Source organism: Rhinopithecus bieti, unplaced genomic scaffold (assembly GCF_001698545.2).
Source record: "Rhinopithecus bieti isolate Rb0 unplaced genomic scaffold, ASM169854v2 scaffold_20178, whole genome shotgun sequence".
NCBI classification, from domain to species: domain Eukaryota; kingdom Metazoa; phylum Chordata; class Mammalia; order Primates; family Cercopithecidae; genus Rhinopithecus; species Rhinopithecus bieti.
Window position 1 is genome coordinate 395,149 of NW_016809758.1, and position 20,148 is coordinate 415,296.

General features: G+C 52.2%; 1 protein-coding gene across 1 annotated transcript; it reads left to right on the top strand.

Annotated features, from left to right (window-relative positions):
• The first annotated feature begins 92 nt into the window (after positions 1 to 92).
• NYNRIN (NYN domain and retroviral integrase containing) lies at positions 93 to 19,542 on the top strand. The gene is given in 10 exon segments (XM_017890262.1): positions 93 to 219; positions 356 to 576; positions 9,209 to 9,867; positions 9,992 to 11,548; positions 12,447 to 12,577; positions 12,725 to 12,821; positions 14,562 to 14,663; positions 14,882 to 14,983; positions 16,182 to 16,930; positions 16,933 to 19,542. Coding segments are annotated over 9 exon segments (5,694 nt in total). The 5' UTR covers positions 93 to 219; positions 356 to 378; the 3' UTR covers positions 19,032 to 19,542.
• Positions 19,543 to 20,148: the final 606 nt, after the last annotated feature.

Genomic DNA, 20,148 nt, shown 5'->3' on the forward strand with positions numbered 1-20,148 from the left:
CCTCTTCTCCGCTCCCCTTTAAGCTATCTAGCAGACGGAGACAGAGTTGATCCAGGAGGGGCTGGCGGAGTGCTGGAGGGGAAGGCTGGGGCGGAGGGAAGGGCGGCAGGAGCCCGACCGGTCCCACCCCTCCTACAACCCCGGGCAGGAAGAGCTCGTCGCGCGAGCGGCGGTCGAAGGGGACCAAGCTCCAGAGGGCGGGCGCCCGAGCCGTGCCGGGTGGGTCCGGCAGCCTGGAGGAAGGAGGCCGTGCGGGGGGCGCGCCGCGGGAGGAGGGGGCGTGGCTTAGGCGCCTGGGACTGGGGGCTGGGGCGCCTGCCGCGCCGAGACCCGGGTGACACTATCGTCTCGTTAGTTCCAGGAGCAGGCGGGGCAGCCATGCTCCTGTCTGGGGGCGATCCTCCGGCGCAGGAATGGTTCATGGTGCAGACAAAATCGAAGTCTCGGGTGCAGCGGCAGCGGCTGCAAGTGCAGCGCATCTTTAGGGTCAAGCTGAACGCCTTCCAGAGCCGCCCGGACACCCCCTACTTCTGGCTACAGCTCGAGGGGCCCCGAGAGAACATGGGCAAAGCCAAGGTAAACAGCTTCTCCCCACCCCCACCCATCTCTTCCACCCAGATCACTCTCTCCCCTTCCCCTGGGGAAGTGGTGGTCCTCAGAGGCACCACCCACCCTGCACCCGCCTGGATTTGGCAGTGTGGCGGGCAGGTACTGGGCCTTCCTCCTGCCTCGCCAGATCAGCTTGCGCTCCTTCCATACCCTCTCTTTCCCTCTGGTTCCTTCCTTTCCTGCCCCACCCCTTCCCTACGTGTCACCTCTGTCCCTCAAGTGCACTGAGAGCACCTCCTCGGTGTGTGTCCCCCCATGAGACTTCCCTGGCTAGGGCCCCAGCATCCGCAGCCCCACTTTTCCATCTGGGCAGCAACTCAAGGCGCTGTATTTCTGTGGCCTCTGCAACACACCTCTTTGTTCTCCACCAGGACTGAAAGGCCCAGGTCCTTCTGTCTCCTCTTAAGTCTCATTAAATCCTGGGCGGCCCCTTGGAGCCTCTGAGTACTAGGACTGGAGGGGCCTTTAGAGATCCTTCTAGAGTGATACTGGCATTTTACAGATGAGGTACTGGTGGCCAGAGAGGGTAAGGGGTCTGACTGAGTGCTCAGAGTCAGGTAGGTGAGGTGGTGGGGGTTGGACCAGAAGCCAGGGCTCTGGGCTCCTTACCCCACACTCTTGATGCCACTTAGCCTCTTGCAGGGGTCCTGAGTGAGGTGCAGCCCTCTTCCCAGATTCCCAGCCCTTGGAGATGGGTGGAAATCTGGGAGGAGGGCTGTGGGCTTTCAGATGAAAGGGCTTGCTATGTGGGGCTGGATCTTGGACAGGCCAGATCACAGTGCGCTTCTCTTGCAATCTCCCTGGCTTCTCACAAGCTTTTCCTCCCCTTGGGCCTGTTAGATTCCCCTGTGCCCCAAGGTTTACCTCTTCCCTTAGATTCCTTTATCTTACTTTGTAGAAATGCGACAGTCTCCCTCTGCCCCAGACCACCACCACCTTCCCCTTCAACACACACACCTACTGCAGCTGGGTCTATACCTATATCTTAATTGGTCAAGGCCTTGGGTAGAGAGGCCCAGAACTTGGCTAGCCAGGCTGGTAGGCATGCAGGCTGGGAAGTTCCTCCCTCAACCCCTCTGTGCAGCTGCTGGGTCAGCAGTTTTTCCAATTTTGACAGAGGTGCTAGGAGAGGGAAGTTCAGGGTGGGTGTCTTCCCAGAGAACAGATGTGCAGGAGGCCTTGAGAGGAAGATGTTTCAGAAGCCTGTGTAGGGTACGCTAACAAGAGGAGCGTTTTGGGTTCTTTGGGTTCTTAATCTCTTTGTTACTTTGAAAGGCAGCAGCTCACCCTCTTAGGGGACCCGCACTTTCTTTTTCTCTTTCTTTTCCTTCCTTCCTTCCTTCCTTCCTTCCTTCCTTCCTTCCTTCCCTCTCTCCCTCCCTCTTTTCTTCCTTCCTTTCTTCCTTCCTTCTTTCCTTCCTTCTTTCTCTCTCTCTCTCTTTCTTTTCTCTTTCTTTCTTTCTTTCTTTCTTTCTTTCTTTCTTTCTTTCTTTCTTTCTTTCTTTTTTCCTTCCTTCCTTCCTTTCCTTTCCTTTCCTTTCCTTTCCTTTCCTTTCCTTTCCTTAACTTTCCTTTCCTTTCCTTTCTTTCCTTTCTTTCCTTTCTTTCTTCTTTTTCACTCTGTTGCCCAGGCTGGAGTGCAATGGTGTGGTTTTGGCTCACTGCAACCTCTACCTCCACCTCTCATGTTCAAGTGATTCTCCTGCCTCAGCCTCCCGAGTAGCTGGGATTACAGGCACCTGCCACCATCCCCAGCTAATTTTTGTATTTTAGTAGAGATGAGATTTCACCATGTTGGCCAGGCTGGTCTTGAACTCTTGACCTCAGGTGATCCACCCGTCTTGGCCTCCCAAAGTGCTGGGATTACAGGCATGAAACACTGTTCTAGGCCAGGACTCACACTTTCGGAGGTGCCCCACAACCCCCTCCTTGCTCAAATCCTGGATTGGCTTCTCCAGGCCTACCTGCTCCGTCTCCCTCTGCTGCTTCAGGGTTCTTCAGGCCACAGATCTCACACCTCAGGCTCCCACTCTAGGCCCTGCTAATGGAGTCAGTGGCTCCCTTGATTCCTAGCCCTGTTCCTCCACTTCCTTTTGTCTTCCCTTTGGGAAAGGCATTGTTGAAAAGTGGGAACCCAGCATGTGGGGATTCTGGGTAGCTCCCTGACGTATTGTACACAATGAGCAGAAAGGAAACTTTGTCGGCAATTTGGAGGAGGACGAAGGGAAGGTGGGGGGGATAAAGTTTTGTCTCAGGGGTTAGGGGATCTGGGTTTGATATGCTGTCACCAAGTTACAACCAACATAGGAAGGGTATGGTGAGGAGAGTATGAGACTGGGGTTTGCTACCTGTTAGCTGGGTGACCAGATCAAATAATTTATCCTCTCTTGAGCCATTTCCCTTATCTGTGGAACAGACTATAATACCTGATTCATGAAGAGGTTGTGACAGTCTGCGGAAATCATGCATGTTACAGTACTTTCATAAAATGTGGAGAGCTATAGAGTATAGATGTTAGCTACTATTGTTTTTAACTAGCTGCATGACTTGGAGCAAGTCCTTTTCCCTCTCTGAGTCTTGATCTCCCTGTTTGTAAAGTGGAAGTCTTGGATTAAATGCTATCTAAGGTCCAGCGATCTGACACATGAACATTTCCCAAGTGTAAGGATCTCTTGTGGTTCTCATAGGGAGGTAGTATGGCTGGCCCCAATCTCAGCTGTAGGGTCTCAGAATTATGCACTTTGTTAATGGCCTACTGAACATAGGCCAACAGGCAGAGAGGACTCTGGGAGATCACAGGTTGCAGGATGCTGGGAGGGCTGACGGTGAGGGTGGCTTGCTGGGGTCTAAGGGGAGGAGGGATCGAGGATACAGGCTCATCTGGAGAAGGGCCTGAGTGTGTTTCTATGTGGTTGGTTTCTCAGGAAAATCTCTGTAAAACTTGAGTGCTTTAAATTGTTTTGTTTGGTGGGATTAAAAAACATTGAAGACATTACTGTGAAACACATTCCCAGGCAGCAAAACAAACACTGGGGAGTACTCTGTGAGGTGAAATCAGTGAGTGGGGAGGCGGGTTTTAGTAATGATCAGAAGAGGCCCAGGACAAACCCTGCTCCGCCCTTCTGCCCTTTGGCAATGAGGTGAGGATGGGGTGGGCGGCAGAGAAGAGAGGTGACCACCGCAGGAGGTGATGGGGAGGGAGCCTAAAGGCAGTGGTAGTGGGCAAGAGTACCTTCTGGAGACTGGGTTCTGGAGCTCTGGGACAGGGTGTGGCCTGCTGACATTTGGCTTGGCTGTCAGATGGAAGTTGAACTATCTTTGCTGCACACTAACTGTGAGAAGTACCCTGAGAGGTGGTTGTGGTCAGTGCCTGCAGTTGGCTCCTATGGACCCACTGTTAAAATTTCGGGAATTGTGCAAGCGAGTGGAGGAGTATTTACAGCCATGGTGGGAATATTTATGCCATAAAAATTGGCAAATGTGACAAATCAAGGTTACCCCCCACCCCCAGCTGATTGTTAAACATTTACCAGGACACCTACTTGTGTTTGGGCACTGAATGCTTCTTTTTCTTTAAACTTAAATTTTCTTTTATCAAAGTAATACACATTTGGAAAGTCCAATTATTACCAAAAGGCTTAGAAGAGCACACAGTGGTTTCCTGCCCTGGCCCTCCCAATTCCTCCTTCAACAACCATCCCCATTAACAGTATTTGCTCTGGCATTTATGCATCTCCACATTTCTAAAAGAATATGTAGGCACTGTTGTCTTTTAATTAATCAATTTTTGGTGTTATCTTTTTTTGGTCCCATTATTGTATGTGAGGATTTAGCTCCCTTTCCCTGCCAATCCCTTTTCTCAAGATAGTTCTGTTTCAATTATCTGCTAAATCTACATTTAGCATTGCCTCATTATGCCTGTGCACATAGCGTTCACATTGAAGCACTGAAGTGTACTATGATTTTGTTTTCCTTCTTACTTTTTGGTTTCACTGAGGTCATTGAGGTTAAGTACTCCTTGTTTTTCAATTTGCCTTTCTTTGTACCTATTGTTAATTCTTACCACTTCCAGTAGCCTCTCAGTACAGTTTTCTACAAGGTCAGTCTATCAGTTCAAGGTGTTCTTTTGGTTCTAAATGTTTTCTTGGCGCCATCTCTCCTGTCTGGTCAGTTGCTTTCCAGGCTGACACAGCTGTCGTTCTTGGCATCCTTTGCCTTTTTTCTTTGCTAAATACTCATGTCCTGGACCTTGAAACTTTTTCTTTCTTGGGTTGATGGAACACATCCATCTGTAGCCTCAAGTTAAAAAGATGGTGCAGCAGCAAAGTGTACGCAGATGCCAGCTTTCAACATACCTGCTTTCAACATGCCTGTTTCTTGATTGATACCCTCCAATCTGAACTAGTTGTCCTGTGTAGTGACCATTGTCACCCTAAAACAGTGCCTGGCATGTAGTGAAGAATGATTTATCAAATGGATGAATAAATTCTGAGATTTCTCTTCACTGTCATCCTGGAGATGGTCTTTGCTTCTTTCCTATTTGGTTTGCTGGAAAACTGCTCTCCAGTGGCTTCCTGGGAAAGGTTTTACAGAAGGAAAAATGCTGAGGTTGCATGTCTACGTTGCATAGCCAAAGGATACTTGATTGATAGCTTGGCTGATATCGAATTATAAAAGGAAAATTATTTTCCTTCAGAAATGTGAGGGTTGTGCTCCATTTGGAGGAGCCTGAAGCTATTCTGGTCCCTGGTCATTTGCGTGAGAAGTTTTTTTCTCTCTGGAAGTTGTCAGTTTTCCCCGGTGTTCTGCAGTCTCCCAGTGAGGCCCCTTTGTGTGGGTCTGTTTTCCTCCATTGTCAGGCACTCTTGTTGTACTTAGGGGGCCTTCTATCTGGACACTCATGTTCCTCAGATCCGGGAAATGTGGGGGAAATATTTAGTGGATGATTTCCTCTCCTGTGCTGTCTCTGTCTTCTCTTTCTGGAAGTCCTCTACTTTTCTTATGTTTTCTCCTCTTTATCAACTTCTTGTTCTGCTTTCTGAAGATTTCCTTATTTTTATCTTTGAAGCCTTTTCTTGGGTCTTTCATTTCTGCCATCAAATTTTTAACATCTAGAAGTCACTTATATTCTGTCTGTTAAAAAACAGTATCCTATGCTTTTAAATAAAATTTGAAACTTATGTATTCTATTCTTGTTTAGCGTGTACCATATTCTCTGTTATCTCTCTGAGGAGAGAAATGGCAGTAAGCTTTTTGAAGTTTTCTTCTCCCCACCTAGTTTCTCTTCTTTCAGGTTGCTTTTTTTTTTTTTCTCCTGTATGGTTTGGTCCCTGTGTTTCACCTTAGAAGTTTTTCTCATAAGCCTGATAATCCTTGCATGATAAAGAGTGAAGGACAAAAAGCTGATTGGGAGTGGAGGCTGTGGGCAAGACTTGTTGATTTTGAACTTGATTGTACAGAGATTTGCAGGTGCTGTCGGTTAGGGACCCCTGTTTTGTGATCTTTAAGTCTTTGCTCTTGGGCTGGCCAGGTTTTCCAGAATGTATGCCTCTCTTCTCTGGCCTGGAGGGTCAGGGTCTGGCTGCCAAGTGAATCTCTGAGTGGGCAGAATGAGTGTCTCTGCATTTAGCTTGCATTGTATACATCAATCTTTGGCCGTCTTCAGTCCCTCCATGTTTTTTGTGTGATACTCACACCTTTGATTATGCTGATCAACCTCTACTCCTAAGACCTTGTTTTGCACTCCCTGGAGAACAGCCCTCCAGTGAGCGGGAAGGTACTTGCCAAGCCTATGTGTGTGTGTGTGTGTGTGTGTGAATGTCAGTGTGTGTGAATGTGTGTGTGTGTGTGTGTGTGTGTTGGGAGTGGTTGGGCTCCCAGGTCTAACTGCTCCTCAAAGAACCTGGTTTTTCATGTTCCCCTTCACTTCCAATTCCAGAGTTTCTTGTTGTTTTTTCTGAGTCTTTTGAGTATCCTGCAGTGTAAATTGGGGTGGTTCTGGAAAGTAGACAGTGAATGATAACTGACTTATGAGAAAGGAGAACCCTAAGTTAGGTGTTAAGTAATAAAGCACCTTGACAAGTATAGAATAGTATTAAAATAGGTCATATAAATGCTTTTATTTAACTTACAAGTTGACTAACGACCTGCCGGTATTGGACAATATATTCTTACAAATACAGTGCACTTTTTCTGTGCCCTTTTCTATTCATCCGTATCATCTTTCTACCTAGTTGTTAGTTGTTCCTGCCTCTTCTTCTCTACTTTTTCTCCTCTTGGAGGAAGACGGTCTGGGTTGGCTTTAGGCAGGAAAGCTGTTCAGGTATTTTCAGGCTGTAAATGCCTGTTGTTTCCTTATCTTCTCTCCCTCTACAGTATAGACGGCATCATGGTGAAGACCCCCGACTGTGGAGCTAGAGTGCCTGAGTATCCCAGCCTACTAACTGTGTGATCTTGGACATATGGCCTTCCTTGCTCATCTAAAATGGGGATAATAGTGTTTCCTTAAAGGGCAGAAAGAGGAATAAATAAGATAATGTGTGCAAAGTGCCTGACACATAATAAGCTCTCAGTAAATATTAGTTCAGATTTATTATTTTAAAAATTATCACAGTTTCTATATATTTCTTAATTTTAAAATATCGGGCCCGGCACAGTGGCTCACACTTGTAATCCCAGCACTTTAGGAGGCCGAGGAGGGTGGATCACATGAGGCCAGGAGTTCGAGACCAGCCTGACCAACATGGCGAAACCCCATCTCTACTAAAAATACAAAAATTAGCAGGGTGTGGTGGTGCACGTCTGTAGTCCCAGCTACTCGGGAGGCTGAGGCAGGAGAATTGCTTGAACCTGGGAGGCAGAGGCTGCAGTGAGCCAAGATCGTGCCACTGTACTCCAGCCTGGGTGACAGAGTGAGACTCTGTCTCAAAAAATAAAATAAAATAAAATAAAATAAAATAAAATAAAATAAAATAAAATGAAATATTGAACAGTTGATGGAACCATAACTATTCTAAGCTCTCTGCAGAAAGAGAAAGAAGCCTCCTATAATCTTCTTCCCCAGCACATCTCTCCATGTTTCATGTTGTTTTCAGGTCATTGAAATGGGGGTGCATGGGGTGGGGAATATTTGTTAAGGTCTGAGACAGCCCACACCTGCTCAGATTTAACCTTGCTAGGCAGTGGGACCAGATGAGGTTGGGATAGGAGGGGTTGGCTTGGTATGTCCATCAGGTTTTGAGCTGGTTTTGGACTGACTGAAAAGGGATTAGACATGTATTTCAGGCTCTGAGGAAGACGTTGCAGGTCTGTGGCCTTGGCCAGGTGGAAGAGGGACACGTAGACCCGGGCAGGGAAGGATGGCCCGGGAACTGAGGAGAGGCACCTGGGTGGTCTTCAGGATGGCTGTTGGAGATCCAAAATGGAGTATGGGACTGTCAGGGGAAAGCAGGAAGAGGGATGAGAGGGATGACTGTCAAAGAAAGGAGATGTGGAGGGGCATGGGGGCATATGAAGTCCACATGGGGTGGCTGATCGGAGAGAGAGCTCATGGGACCACACTGATGGAACTCAGCCAGAGTGGAGGAACCCCAACCTCGCCCACCCAGCCACTGCTAAAGATGGCGAGTGTGTGCCCTGTGAGCTCTCTGAACTCTAGGACTTGGTCTGCCCAGAAAGCCAGAGGTCTTCCTTCTGGTTAGCTATTGCGTGTATGTGCGGGTGCAGGGGTTCCCCTGGACACTGGCCCAGTGGCTTATCTCCTCCTCTGTCCCCTCTGGGCAACACAGTTACTATGATTAGGGGTACAGGTTGTGCTAGAGGCATTCTGGAGGGGGATGAAGCTCGAGTCTCACATGATTACCCTGTAGTCACTGTGGTCAGCCAGAGGAGGTAGAAAAAACTCTGGTATCAGAGCCTCTAGCTATGTGCCCTTGGATAAGCTGCATAGTTCTTCTTAGCCTGCAAAATGGGAACAGGCTGTGCCAGGTGTCATCCTCAGTACTTTCTGCATATTAATTCACTGAAGCTTCACAGTGGCCCAGTGAGGCAGGAACTATTACTGTTCCCATTTTACAGATGAGGAACCGCAGGCATGGGGGCAGGCGTGTTGTGTGATTAATAACTGGCCCCACATTGCATCAGTTCCTAGCTTATGGAGGGTGCTCAGAAGTGTGCAGCCACTTTCCCCCCAGCTGTCACACTATTCAGGAATGCCAGACTGGGACTAGACCTCAGGAGCATCCAGTTCAATCTTCCTTTTTCTCGGTGAAGAGACTGAGATGCTGAGAAGGTGATAAATGCCCCACAATTAACCTAATCAGTTGAAGTTGAGTTGGAGCTGCAACCTGGGTTCTTTCCCTCCTCCCTCTCAGGCTTCCCTGTTCTGTTGGTGTTCCCTGGAAAGAAATGGGTGTGTGAGGGTGCAGGACCAGGGAAAGAGTGGCTGGCCATGGTGGAGTCATTTGGCTCATGATGGATGGGGCGTGGTAGTGGTGGGGCCACATGGTTAGTGAGGGACTGGCCTTTTGGGTGGCGAGGGCAGATCCCAGAACAGACCCCTAACGGGCTGACTTCATTGTGTTCTCCCCACTGTGCCCAGGAATACCTGAAGGGCCTGTGCAACCCGGAGCTGTGGAAGGAGGTTCGCTACCCACCGATCCTGCACTGTGCCTTCCTTGGGGCCCAAGGCCTCTTCCTGGACTGCCTCTGCTGGAGCACCCTGGCCTACCTGGTGCCTGGCCCCCCTGGCTCTCTGATGGTAGGCGGGCTGACTGAGTCTTTCATCATGACACAGAACTGGCTGGAGGAGCTGGTGGGGCGACTGCGCTGGGGCCCTGCCCCTCTGCTGACACCCCGGGGGATCTGGGAGGCTGAGGTGACCCGGGCCTTTGGGGCCCTGGTTTGGATTCGTGGTGACCAGCATGCAGGGGACCTACTGCAGCTGCCTCCAGCAGTCCAGGAGCTACTGCTGAGCCTGGTGCGGGATGCTGCAGGCAAGGAAGACATCATCGAGTGGCTCAGCCGCTTCGGCATATCTGACTCCCACTCTGATCCGGAGGTTCTAATCTGCCCTCCCCAGCAGCAGAAGGCAGCCCCAGCCCTGGTGTCTGTGGGAGAGAGTCCTGGACCCTTTGTGGACATGGGGACCCTCCAGAACAGGGTCCCAGAAAATTCAAAGAGATTATCTAGCCTGGGAGCCACTGGGTCCCTGATCCCAGCCCAGAGTACATCGCAGGAGGCAGCAAACCAGCTGGTACGGTAAGTTCTGGAGAATGAGCCTGACTTCTCTGATCCTACCCCTGCTCCCCTACCCCAAGGAAATAGTAGTAGTTTGGGACCAAACTGGCCTTCCACCTTTTCAATGAACTTGGGCTTCCTCCAGGGTCGGTTCCAACAGCCAAGGTGGTATGGACAGTGCTCAAGAGGAAGGGCCAGTGCAAGCCACCAGCAGCCAGGACTCCACGAACCACACACAAGCCTTGTTGAAGCAAAAGCAGGTCCAGAGGATAGAAGATAAACTCCTCTTCCAACCTCCAGTATCAGCCCTGGGTGTGTGCCCATCCTGGAAGGCCTGGACCCCGGGGCCAGCCTTTGGGCCATTGTGGCCGGGGGCTATTGCTGCAACCTTCTGGAGGATCAATGAGCTGCATTCTCTCCATCTGGCCTGGCTCCTGTCCCAGGCATGCTTCAATTTCCCCTTCTGGCAGAGGCCTCTGGGCCCCATTCAGTTGAAGCTGCCAGGGCAGAATCCTTTGCCCTTAAATCTGGAGTGGAAGCAGAAGGAGCTGGCTCCTCTGCCCAGTGCAGAAAGCCCAGCTGGTAGACCAGATGGGGGGCTGGGAGGAGAAGCAGCCCTGCAGAATTGCCCAAGGCCAGAGATTCCCCCAAAAGTTACGAGTTTATTGGTGGTCCCTGGGAGTTCAGATGTAAAAGACAAAGTCAGCTCGGATCTTCCACAGATAGGGCCACCCTTGACCTCTACATCCCAAGTACAGGCTGGAGGTGAGTCGGGAGATCAAGGGAATATACAGTTGGATTGTAAGGGACTGGAAGAGGGACCCGCTCCAGTGCTGCCAACAGGGCAAGGGAAGCCCATGGCTCAAGGGGGACTGACAGATCAGTCAGTACCTGGAGCTCAAACAGTGCCTGAAACTCTCAAAGTGCCCATGGCTGCAGCAGTGCCCAAAGCTGAAAATCCCCCCAGAACTCAAGTGCCACCTGCAGCTCCCAAAGTGCCTACATCCCAAATGATGCCGGCAGTGCACACAGAGTCTGCAGCTCCCAAAGTGCCTTCGGCTCCTACGAAGCCAGCAGCTCAATTGATGGCCACAGCTCAAAAAACAGTTGTGAATCAACCAGTGTTGGCAGCTCAAGTGGAACCCACAACTCCAAAAACTCCCCAGGCTCAGAAGATGCCTGTAGCGAAAACATCACCTGCAGGTCCCAAAACACCCAAAGCTCAAGCCGGGCCTGCAGCTACAGTTTCCAAAGCACCTGCAGCTTCCAAAGCACCTGCAGCTCCCAAAGTACCTGTGACCCCCAAAGTTTCCAGAGCTCCCAAAACGCCTGCAGCTCAGAAGGTGCCCATGGATGCAGGGCCAACCTTGGATGTAGCCAAACTTCTGAGTGAGGTCCAACCTACATCAAGGGCTAGTGCCTCCTTACCGAAGGGCCAGGGGCAGGCTGGAAGGCAGGGTCCCCAGCCCAGCGGCACCTTGGCCCTCAGCAGTAAGCACCAGTTTCAGATGGAGGGGCTCCTGGGGGCTTGGGAGGGGGCCCCAAGGCAGCCGCCTCGCCACCTGCAAGCGAACAACACAGTGACCAGCTTCCAGAGGTACCACGAGGCCCTGAATACACCCTTCGAGCTGAACCTGTCAGGGGAACCTGGAAACCAAGGGTTGCGGCGAGTGGTCATTGATGGCAGCAGCGTGGCCATGGTGTGAGTAGTCACGGGCATGGGGTGGGCTGGGGATGCTGTGGAGCTGGGGCAGGACATCCCGGGGGGACAGAATGTGGGCATCCCCTCCCATCTTTCTGATGGGTGACATGGGGAAGAAATGGGAGGGAAGTGGTCCATGTTGAATGGCTCCTGCATACCAGGCAGTGTGCGTGGAATCCTCACCGCAGCCCTCAAGGGCAGGTTTCTGGTTTCCCTCTCTGATAGATGCTGAAACAGGCTCAGAGGTGGGAAATCCTGCCCAAGGTCCCTGAGCCAGCAAGGGGTCCAGCTGGCCTTTTGGCTCAAATGTGTCCACTGCCAAGGTCTATGCCCTTCCTGGGCCAGCTTTTAAACTTTTAGCCCAAACTTCAAGGCCCAGCATAGACCTCTGGTGTGAAGCTTTTCCTGACCTTGCTGGCCCTTAGCGATTGCCCTTCCTGCACAGCACTTACTGCTGTAGAGGTGTTAGCATAAACACGTGCATGCCACTTAATTTGCCACATGATAGAGTAGTTATCTGTGCAGAGCACACTCCCAGCACACAGTCGGTGGCCAGGGAATTTTCGTTTGCTTTAAGCTCTCAACTGAGCTCTCTGAGTGGAGGGGCTGCCTTCTTCCTCTTGCCCTCAATGTCCCTACACACATGCTTGCACACAAGTACATGCACACAAGTATATGCACACACACACATGTACACACACACATGTGTGCACACACACATAGAGTTTCTGGCAGTGCCCCGCACCCAGTAGGTGCTCAGAGAATGTCTGAGTATGGAGGGAAGGGGAGAGGGCATCATTAGTGTCCTTGGTGCTGGCATTGCCTGCTTGCTGCCCCAGGGCTGGCTCTGAGGGAGGAGTGGTGAGGCAGGGTGTTTCCTTGTCCCACGACCCCACAGGCACGGCCTCCAGCACTTCTTCTCCTGCCGAGGCATTGCCATGGCAGTGCAGTTTTTTTGGAACCGGGGACACCGAGAGGTCACTGTGTTTGTACCCACCTGGCAGCTGAAGAAGAACCGGAGGGTGAGAGGTGAGGTGTCCCCTGCCTGCCCAACTTCCGCAGTGTCACTAGGCTTTCTTCTCTCTGCCTTGCTGCCCCCACCCTCCACCACTCCAGAGTGACTATTTCCACTTAGCCCTCCCTTGACCATTTCTGTCTTCTGCCTTTTGTCCCCAGAAAGCCACTTTCTGACGAAGCTACACTCGCTCAAGATGCTTTCAATCACGCCCTCCCAGCTGGAGAACGGCAAGAAAATCACCACCTACGATTACAGGTGTGCCGGTCCCCAGGCCTGCCCTCCTGGGCTCAGGGAGTTGGGCCTGGCTGGTGTGTCAGGTGGAGTCCCGCCTGTCTCCTCTGGGGAAGTGGAGGCAAATATGTTGGGGGTGCAGGTCGTGCAGAGGGTGGGGTGGAGCACGGGCCCCTGTTGGCAGAGGGATGGTCACAGTGAGGAAAGGGCTGGAGGTTGGTTCTCTCCAAGCCCGGAGTTGTTCCTGACTTTGGGACTCTGGAGTCCATCTGCCTTAGCTAACAGCCATTCTTCCCCCATGACCTGTGAACATCAGAGATTCCCCAGGGTTTTGGGTGCCCGTTTCGGTTGAGGCTTATGTCTCCAGACTGCTTTAGTCTTTTCCTCCCTCGGAGCCCTGGCACTGGTGGAGGTCTATGCATGGCTGATGTGGATAGAGCCCTGGGCAGGGCTCTGAAAAAGGAAAGCCCTGAATGCATAAACCCCGAATACTTGCCTGCTTGTCAATCCTAAGTGCCCACTCTTCGGCATGGCTGCAGGACCACTGTATTCAGGGGAAGCCTGTGACCCCACCTCTCTTAGGGCAGGGAAGGCCCTGGCATAGTCACTGGTCCTGGGTTGGAGTTGATGCTGGGCAGACAGAGACCTTGGTTTCACATAGTCAACTCTCACGCCAGGCAGGGAGAAGTTCTGTTTCTCCACACTTTTCCCAAGACATGGCACCCAACCAGGCCTGGGAAGGGCTGGGCAGAGAGCCTGGCGCATCCCTCCTTGTAGAGCTAGTCCCCTCCCTAGTCTTTAAGTACCTCTAAGTTCAGGCGTAGGTTTGAGGGAAGATGCCTTTTGTGCAGACAGTCCCTCTGCTGGGCACTTGTGGAATAGCATGCTCTGGGAAGCAGGAATGGAAAGTTTCAGGGAATACTGAGAAGTAGGTAGCCTTTGCTTTCTTTACTGGTCACAGCCCTCTTTAGAGGACAGGTGATCCTTGGAAAAGTGGATTTGTTTATTCAGGTATGTGTGCTTATATGTGTTAGCGTATATATGTATGTATGTCTTGGCATGTATATGAATATTGTGCATTGGTGAAGCATTATAATGGAATATGTGTGTGTTTGCTGTGTGGCGGGCACTTACCTAGACACTTAAAAGCATTATCTCGTTCAGTTTAATCCTCACAGCAGCATGTGGTAGGTATTTTGTCTTTTTTTTTTTTTTTTTTTTTTTTGAGACGGAGTCTCTCTCTGTTGCCCAGGCTGGAGTGCAATGGCACAATCTCCTCTCACTGCAAGCTCCACCTCCCGGGTTCACACCATTCTCCTGCCTCAGCCTCCCGAGTAGCTGGGACTACAGGCGCCCACCACCACGCCCAGCTAATTTTTTGTATTTTAGTAGAGACGGGGTCTCTGTTTTACAGATGCAAAAATGGAAGAAGTAAAAATACATGTGTGAATGTGGATGAATGTGAGTTTCTGTGTCTGTGCATGTGTACATATGTGCCTATGTGTATAACGGGTGCGTGTTTGTATATACAGCTGGGAGTGTGTGCATCCAAGGTCACCCTTGGATGACCTCGATCCCTATCAGTGATCTCACATGGCTGCATAGAGGAGGGGATGGGCTGGGGGGTCCTGGATTTCTGAGTAAGGAGGGCAGTGCCTTTGTCTGACACACCTCAATGTGAAGCTGCAAGTTCATTTTCCCAGATGACCCAGTAAGTAAAGGGGCTAGTTACTGGATCATTAGTGACTCCCCCTCTCCCTGCAGGTTCATGGTAAAGCTGGCAGAGGAGACAGATGGCATCATTGTTACCAATGAGCAGATTCACATCCTGATGAATAATTCCAAGAAACTGATGGTCAAAGATCGGTAAGATGGCTCCCCAGAGACTTAAGCCATTCCTTCCCCTTGGATGTCAGGCAGCCCCTGGCATGGGAGAGGTTAGGGCAGGAAGAGAGGCCTTGGAGTAGTGCCCACCAGCACCTGCCAGGATGTGGGTCTCAGCCCCGTGGAGAAGCCAGGCGACAACAGGGTGTGGGTGGGTCAAGGGCTCACAGTGACTGTGCCTCTTCTCCTCCTGGGCCCAGCTTGCTGCCTTTCACCTTTGCGGGGAATCTCTTCATGGTGCCTGATGACCCCCTGGGCCGTGATGGCCCCACCTTGGATGAATTTCTGAAGAAGCCAAACAGGTAATGGGTCAGGCCTCCCCAGCCTCCCAGGCCCTCCTGGGGCTGATCAGAAACTTCCCCTTAGTGTTGGCCAACATCTAGTGTATAATAATGATCGGAGTGATCGGACTTTTTCATGTCTTTATACTTGTGCCACGTTTATGTGTTCATAAACCACTTACAGTAGGTTTTAATACAGACATGAACGCACATATGTAGAATGTAGTTTTAACATTCTATATGCATCCTTTAATACTATATGTATCTTTCCAAACTGGCATTTGTACTCAATGATTTATTAGTTTTTTCAGATGAATCCTATGCTAATTCATGTAGCTCTGTTTAATGGTCATATAGTATTCCATTACATGAGTACCCAATAGATTTTTCTGTTTTCTTGTTGAGGGCCATTTGGCCATTTCCATTATATGCTGTTGGGTCCAAGGCTGCAGTGAATAGCCTTGCTCTTATTCTTTGTATCCAAGGGAAACTGTGTCTAGAATATTCACCAAGTAGGATTTTTTCTATGTTTATTATCTCATTCAATCCACACAACTTGAGTTATACATAAATGACCACTGTCCTCATTTTATAGATGAGGAATCTGTGACTCAAGTGACTTTTCCAAGGTCACGTTGCTGATGCCAGCAGAACTGGTTTGCAGTAACTTGGATCCTCAGCTGCCCACCTGCCAGTTCCCTAGGCCCGGCAGGGGACCTTGGTCAGAATCTTCTGGGCAGAGCACTGCTTCCTGGGGCCAGATCCCCCAGTCTCACTTTGCCAGTTTGGAAAAAGTGATGTGGATGAGGTTTGTCTGCTGTGTCCTCACAAGTCCCTTGTCAGGCTCTCCTTTGCTTTGGTGACCCCTCCACTCCCCCACCTTTTCCAGGATTGCTCATCCTGGGTTAGGCTGGAAGCCACCAGTCATCTCTTACCAAACCGTTGGCTTACAGCTAGTTTAAATGTTACTTGGTCAGTGAAGTTTTGATTGGATGAGCCTTTAAGGCACAGATGAACTTCTAATATTGGGGGTCTGGCCCATGCAGGAGGTAGAGGAAGTGTTTATAGGCAGGGGCCCAATTGTGCCTATGCCATGCAAGTTGTTGGCACTTGGCCCAGCCTCAGGACACTTTGGAATGGGGTTTCCACAGAGGTGCTTTCCCTTTGGAGGATTGCTCAGAATGGGGCTGCCCTCCCTCTTCCATCTGTTTTGGTGTAGGTTGGACACTGACATTGGCAACTTCCTGAAGGTGTGGAAGACCCTTCCTCCCAGCTCAGCCAGTGTCACTGAGCTGAGTGATGACGCTGACTCTGGGCCCCTGGAGAGTCCGCCGAATATGGAAGAAGTCAGGGAAGAGAAGGAGGAGAGGCAGGATGAGGAGCAGAGACAGGGGCAGGGCACGCAGAAGGCGGCTGAGGAGGACGACCTTGACTCTTCGCTGGCATCAGTGTTCAGAGTGGAGTGCCCATCCCTTTCAGAGGAGATCCTGCGGTGCCTCAGCCTTCATGATCCCCCTGATGGGGCCCTGGACATTGACCTCCTGCCGGGGGCAGCTTCTCCCTACCTGGGCATCCCCTGGGATGGAAAGGCTCCCTGCCAGCAGGTTCTTGCCCACCTGGCCCAGCTCACCATCCCCAGCAACTTCACCGCACTCTCCTTCTTCATGGGCTTCATGGACTCCCACAGGGATGCCATCCCTGACTATGAAGCCCTTGTGGGCCCCCTGCACAGGCTCCTCAAGCAGAAGCCTGACTGGCAGTGGGACCAGGAGCATGAGGAGGCCTTCCTGGCCCTGAAGCGAGCCCTGGTGTCTGCCCTCTGCCTGACGGCCCCCAACTCCCAGCTGCCCTTCCGCCTGGAGGTGACCGTTAGCCATGTGGCCCTGACGGCCATCCTCCATCAGGAGCACTCAGGGAGGAAGCACCCCATAGCCTATACCTCAAAACCCCTCCTCCCTGACGAGGAGAGCCAGGGCCCCAGTCAGGGGGAGACAGCCCCTATGCCGTGGCCTGGGCCCTCAAGCATTTTTCCCGCTGCATCGGAGACACCCCTGTGGTCTTGGACCTTTCCTATGCCTCCCGGACCACTGTGGACCCTGAGGTGCGGGAGGGCCGCAGGGTTTCCAAAGCTTGGTTGATCCGATGGTCCCTCTTGGTTCAGGACAAAGGCAAGAGGGCCCTGGAATTGGCCCTCCTCCAGGGCCTGCTGGGGGAGAATCGCCTGCTGACCCCTGCGGCTTCCATGCCTCGCTTCTTCCAGGTTCTGCCGCCTTTCTCTGACCTGTCCACGTTTGTCTGCATCCACATGTCGGGCTACTGCTTCTACCGTGAGGATGAGTGGTGTGCTGGCTTTGGTCTCTATGTTCTATCACCCACCAGTCCCCCTGTCTCCCTTTCCTTCTCCTGCTCCCCTTACACACCAACCTATGCCCACCTGGCAGCCGTGGCCTGTGGCCTGGAACGCTTTGGCCAGTCCCCACTCCCAGTAGTTTTCCTCACTCACTGCAACTGGATCTTCAGCCTTCTGTGGGAGCTTCTGCCCCTCTGGAGGGCTCGGGGCTTCCTGTCCTCCGATGGGGCTCCACTCCCTCACCCAAGCCTGCTCTCCTACATTATATCCCTCACCTCTGGCCTCTTATCCCTTCCGTTTATCTACCGAACCTCCTACCGGGGCTCTCTGTTTGCTGTGACAGTGGACACCCTGGCCAAGCAGGGTGCCCAGGGGGGTGGGCAGTGGTGGAGTTTGCCAAAGGATGTGCCAGCCCCTATAGTGACTCCCCATGCCATGGGCAAGAGGCCCAATTTGCTGGCATTACAGCTGAGCGACAGCACCCTGGCCGATATCATTGCCAGGCTGCAGGCTGGGCAGAAACTGTCCGGCTCCTCACCGTTTAGTTCTGCCTTTAACTCACTCAGCCTCGACAAGGAGAGTGGCCTGCTTATGTTCAAGGGAGATAAGAAGCCCAGGGTCTGGGTAGTCCCGACGCAACTCCGGAGGGATCTGATTTTCTCTGTGCATGACATTCCCTTGGGGGCCCACCAGAGGCCCGAAGAGACCTACAAGAAGTTGCGTTTGCTGGGGTGGTGGCCCGGGATGCAGGAGCATGTGAGAGATTACTGCAGGAGCTGCTTGTTCTGCATCCCTCGAAATCTCATAGGCAGCGAGTTGAAGGTTATTGAGTCTCCATGGCCACTCAGGTCGACCGCCCCCTGGTCGAACCTGCAGATCGAGGTGGTGGGCCCGGTCACCATAAGTGAGGAGGGCCATAAGCATGTGCTTATTGTGGCGGACCCGAACACCAGGTGGGTGGAGGCATTCCCCCTGAAGCCCTACACACACACAGCTGTGGCCCAGGTGCTGCTTCAGCATGTGTTTGCAAGGTGGGGTGTTCCTGTGAGGCTGGAGGCAGCCCAGGGGCCCCAATTTGCCCGGCACGTCCTTGTGAGCTGTGGGCTGGCCCTGGGAGCCCAAGTAGCCTCCCTGAGTAGGGACCTCCAGTTCCCCTGCCTGACGAGCTCAGGGGCCTACTGGGAATTCAAGAGGGCCCTCAAGGAGTTCATCTTCCTGCATGGGAAGAAGTGGGCGGCCTCCCTGCCCTTGCTGCACCTGGCCTTTAGGGCCTCCTCCACTGACGCCACACCATTCAAGGTCCTGACTGGGGGTGAGTCAAGGCTCACAGAGCCCCTATGGTGGGAGATGAGCTCTGCAAACATTGAAGGGCTCAAGATGGACGTCTTCCTGCTACAGCTGGTAGGGGAGCTGCTGGAGCTCCATTGGAGGGTGGCTGACAAGGCAAGTGAAAAGGCCGAGAACAGGCGTTTCAAGCGGGAGAGCCAGGAGAAGGAGTGGAATGTGGGTGACCAGGTGCTTTTGCTGTCCCTCCCCAGGAATGGCAGCAGTGCCAAATGGGTGGGTCCCTTCTATATTGGGGACCGTCTGAGCCTGTCACTCTATAGGATATGGGGCTTCCCAACTCCAGAGAAGCTGGGGTGCATCTATCCCAGCAGTCTGATGAAGGCCTTTGCCAAGAGTGGCACCCCCCTGTCCTTCAAGGTCTTGGAGCAGTGAGCGGGAACAGTGGGGGTGCCCCCTGCCCCAGGGCCCTGGGTTTCTGCTGCTAGGCCTCCCCCGTCCCAGCAGTTCTCTCAGTCCACTGGGAGCCCTCAGTTGTGCCTTTTGTAGAGAAGTTGCTTCATAAAGCTTTGCTGAATTGCCTTGAACTAGGGACCAGCATCCCCATGGAAACATCCCTAGTTTGGGGTACTTGGAGAATTTGCCAAAGGCTGTCAGATATGAGTCCCTGGCAGTTTTACACTGGGAAGTAGAGTGCTCCTCTAGGATATACCAGGCTCCGTGTCTTTTCCCCAAGTATCCTCTTTCCCCTTCACATGTCGGTGTGTGGTGGTGTGCATACACACTCACCCCAGAATCTTACTATCTTGGCCATGAAACTGTGGCTGTGGGCCTCAGAATTGGAACCACAGTCCTTTCCCATACGGAAACCCCAGTCTTGCTCTGTCTCTCAGGCTGGAGTGCAGTGGCCGGATCTCAGCTCACTGCAAGCTCCTCCTCCCGGGTTTACGCCATTCTCTAGCCTCAGCCTCCCGAGTAGCTGGGACTACAGGCGCCCGCCACATCGCCCGGCTAAGTTTTTGTATTTCTTTAGTAGAGACGGGGTTTCACCGTGTTAGCCAGGATGGTCTCGATCTCCTGACCTCGTGATCCACCCGTCTCGGCCTCCCAAAGTGCTGGGATTATAGGCTTGAGCCACCGCGCCCGGCCCACAGTCAGCTTTCTTAAGCCAGGTGTGGCCTACTCAGCTGTTAGGGCAGAGCTGGCCATCCTCCCAGGCCTCAAGGACAGTGTCATGGAGTGGGAGAATGGCCAGCCACAAGCCACCGGCTTGTCAGCACGGGAAGGGCAAGAGGGAAATGGGTTGGCCTACCTCATTTGACTCCAGCCAATGGAGACAATTCCTGACCCCTGCTTTGATGGTGTTGACCCCACAGGAATCAAGGATATTGATGCCAAGTGTGGCAACTCTACCTGAAGAGCTGCTTCTGTTAGACCCAGGGGCCCCGGCCTCTGGTTTAATCGAGAAGGGTGTCTGCAACGAGAGTGGCACACGGCGAAGTGCTGGCGTGGCTCTACCTCCCAACCTCTCCCAACCCCATCCCAAAGCCCA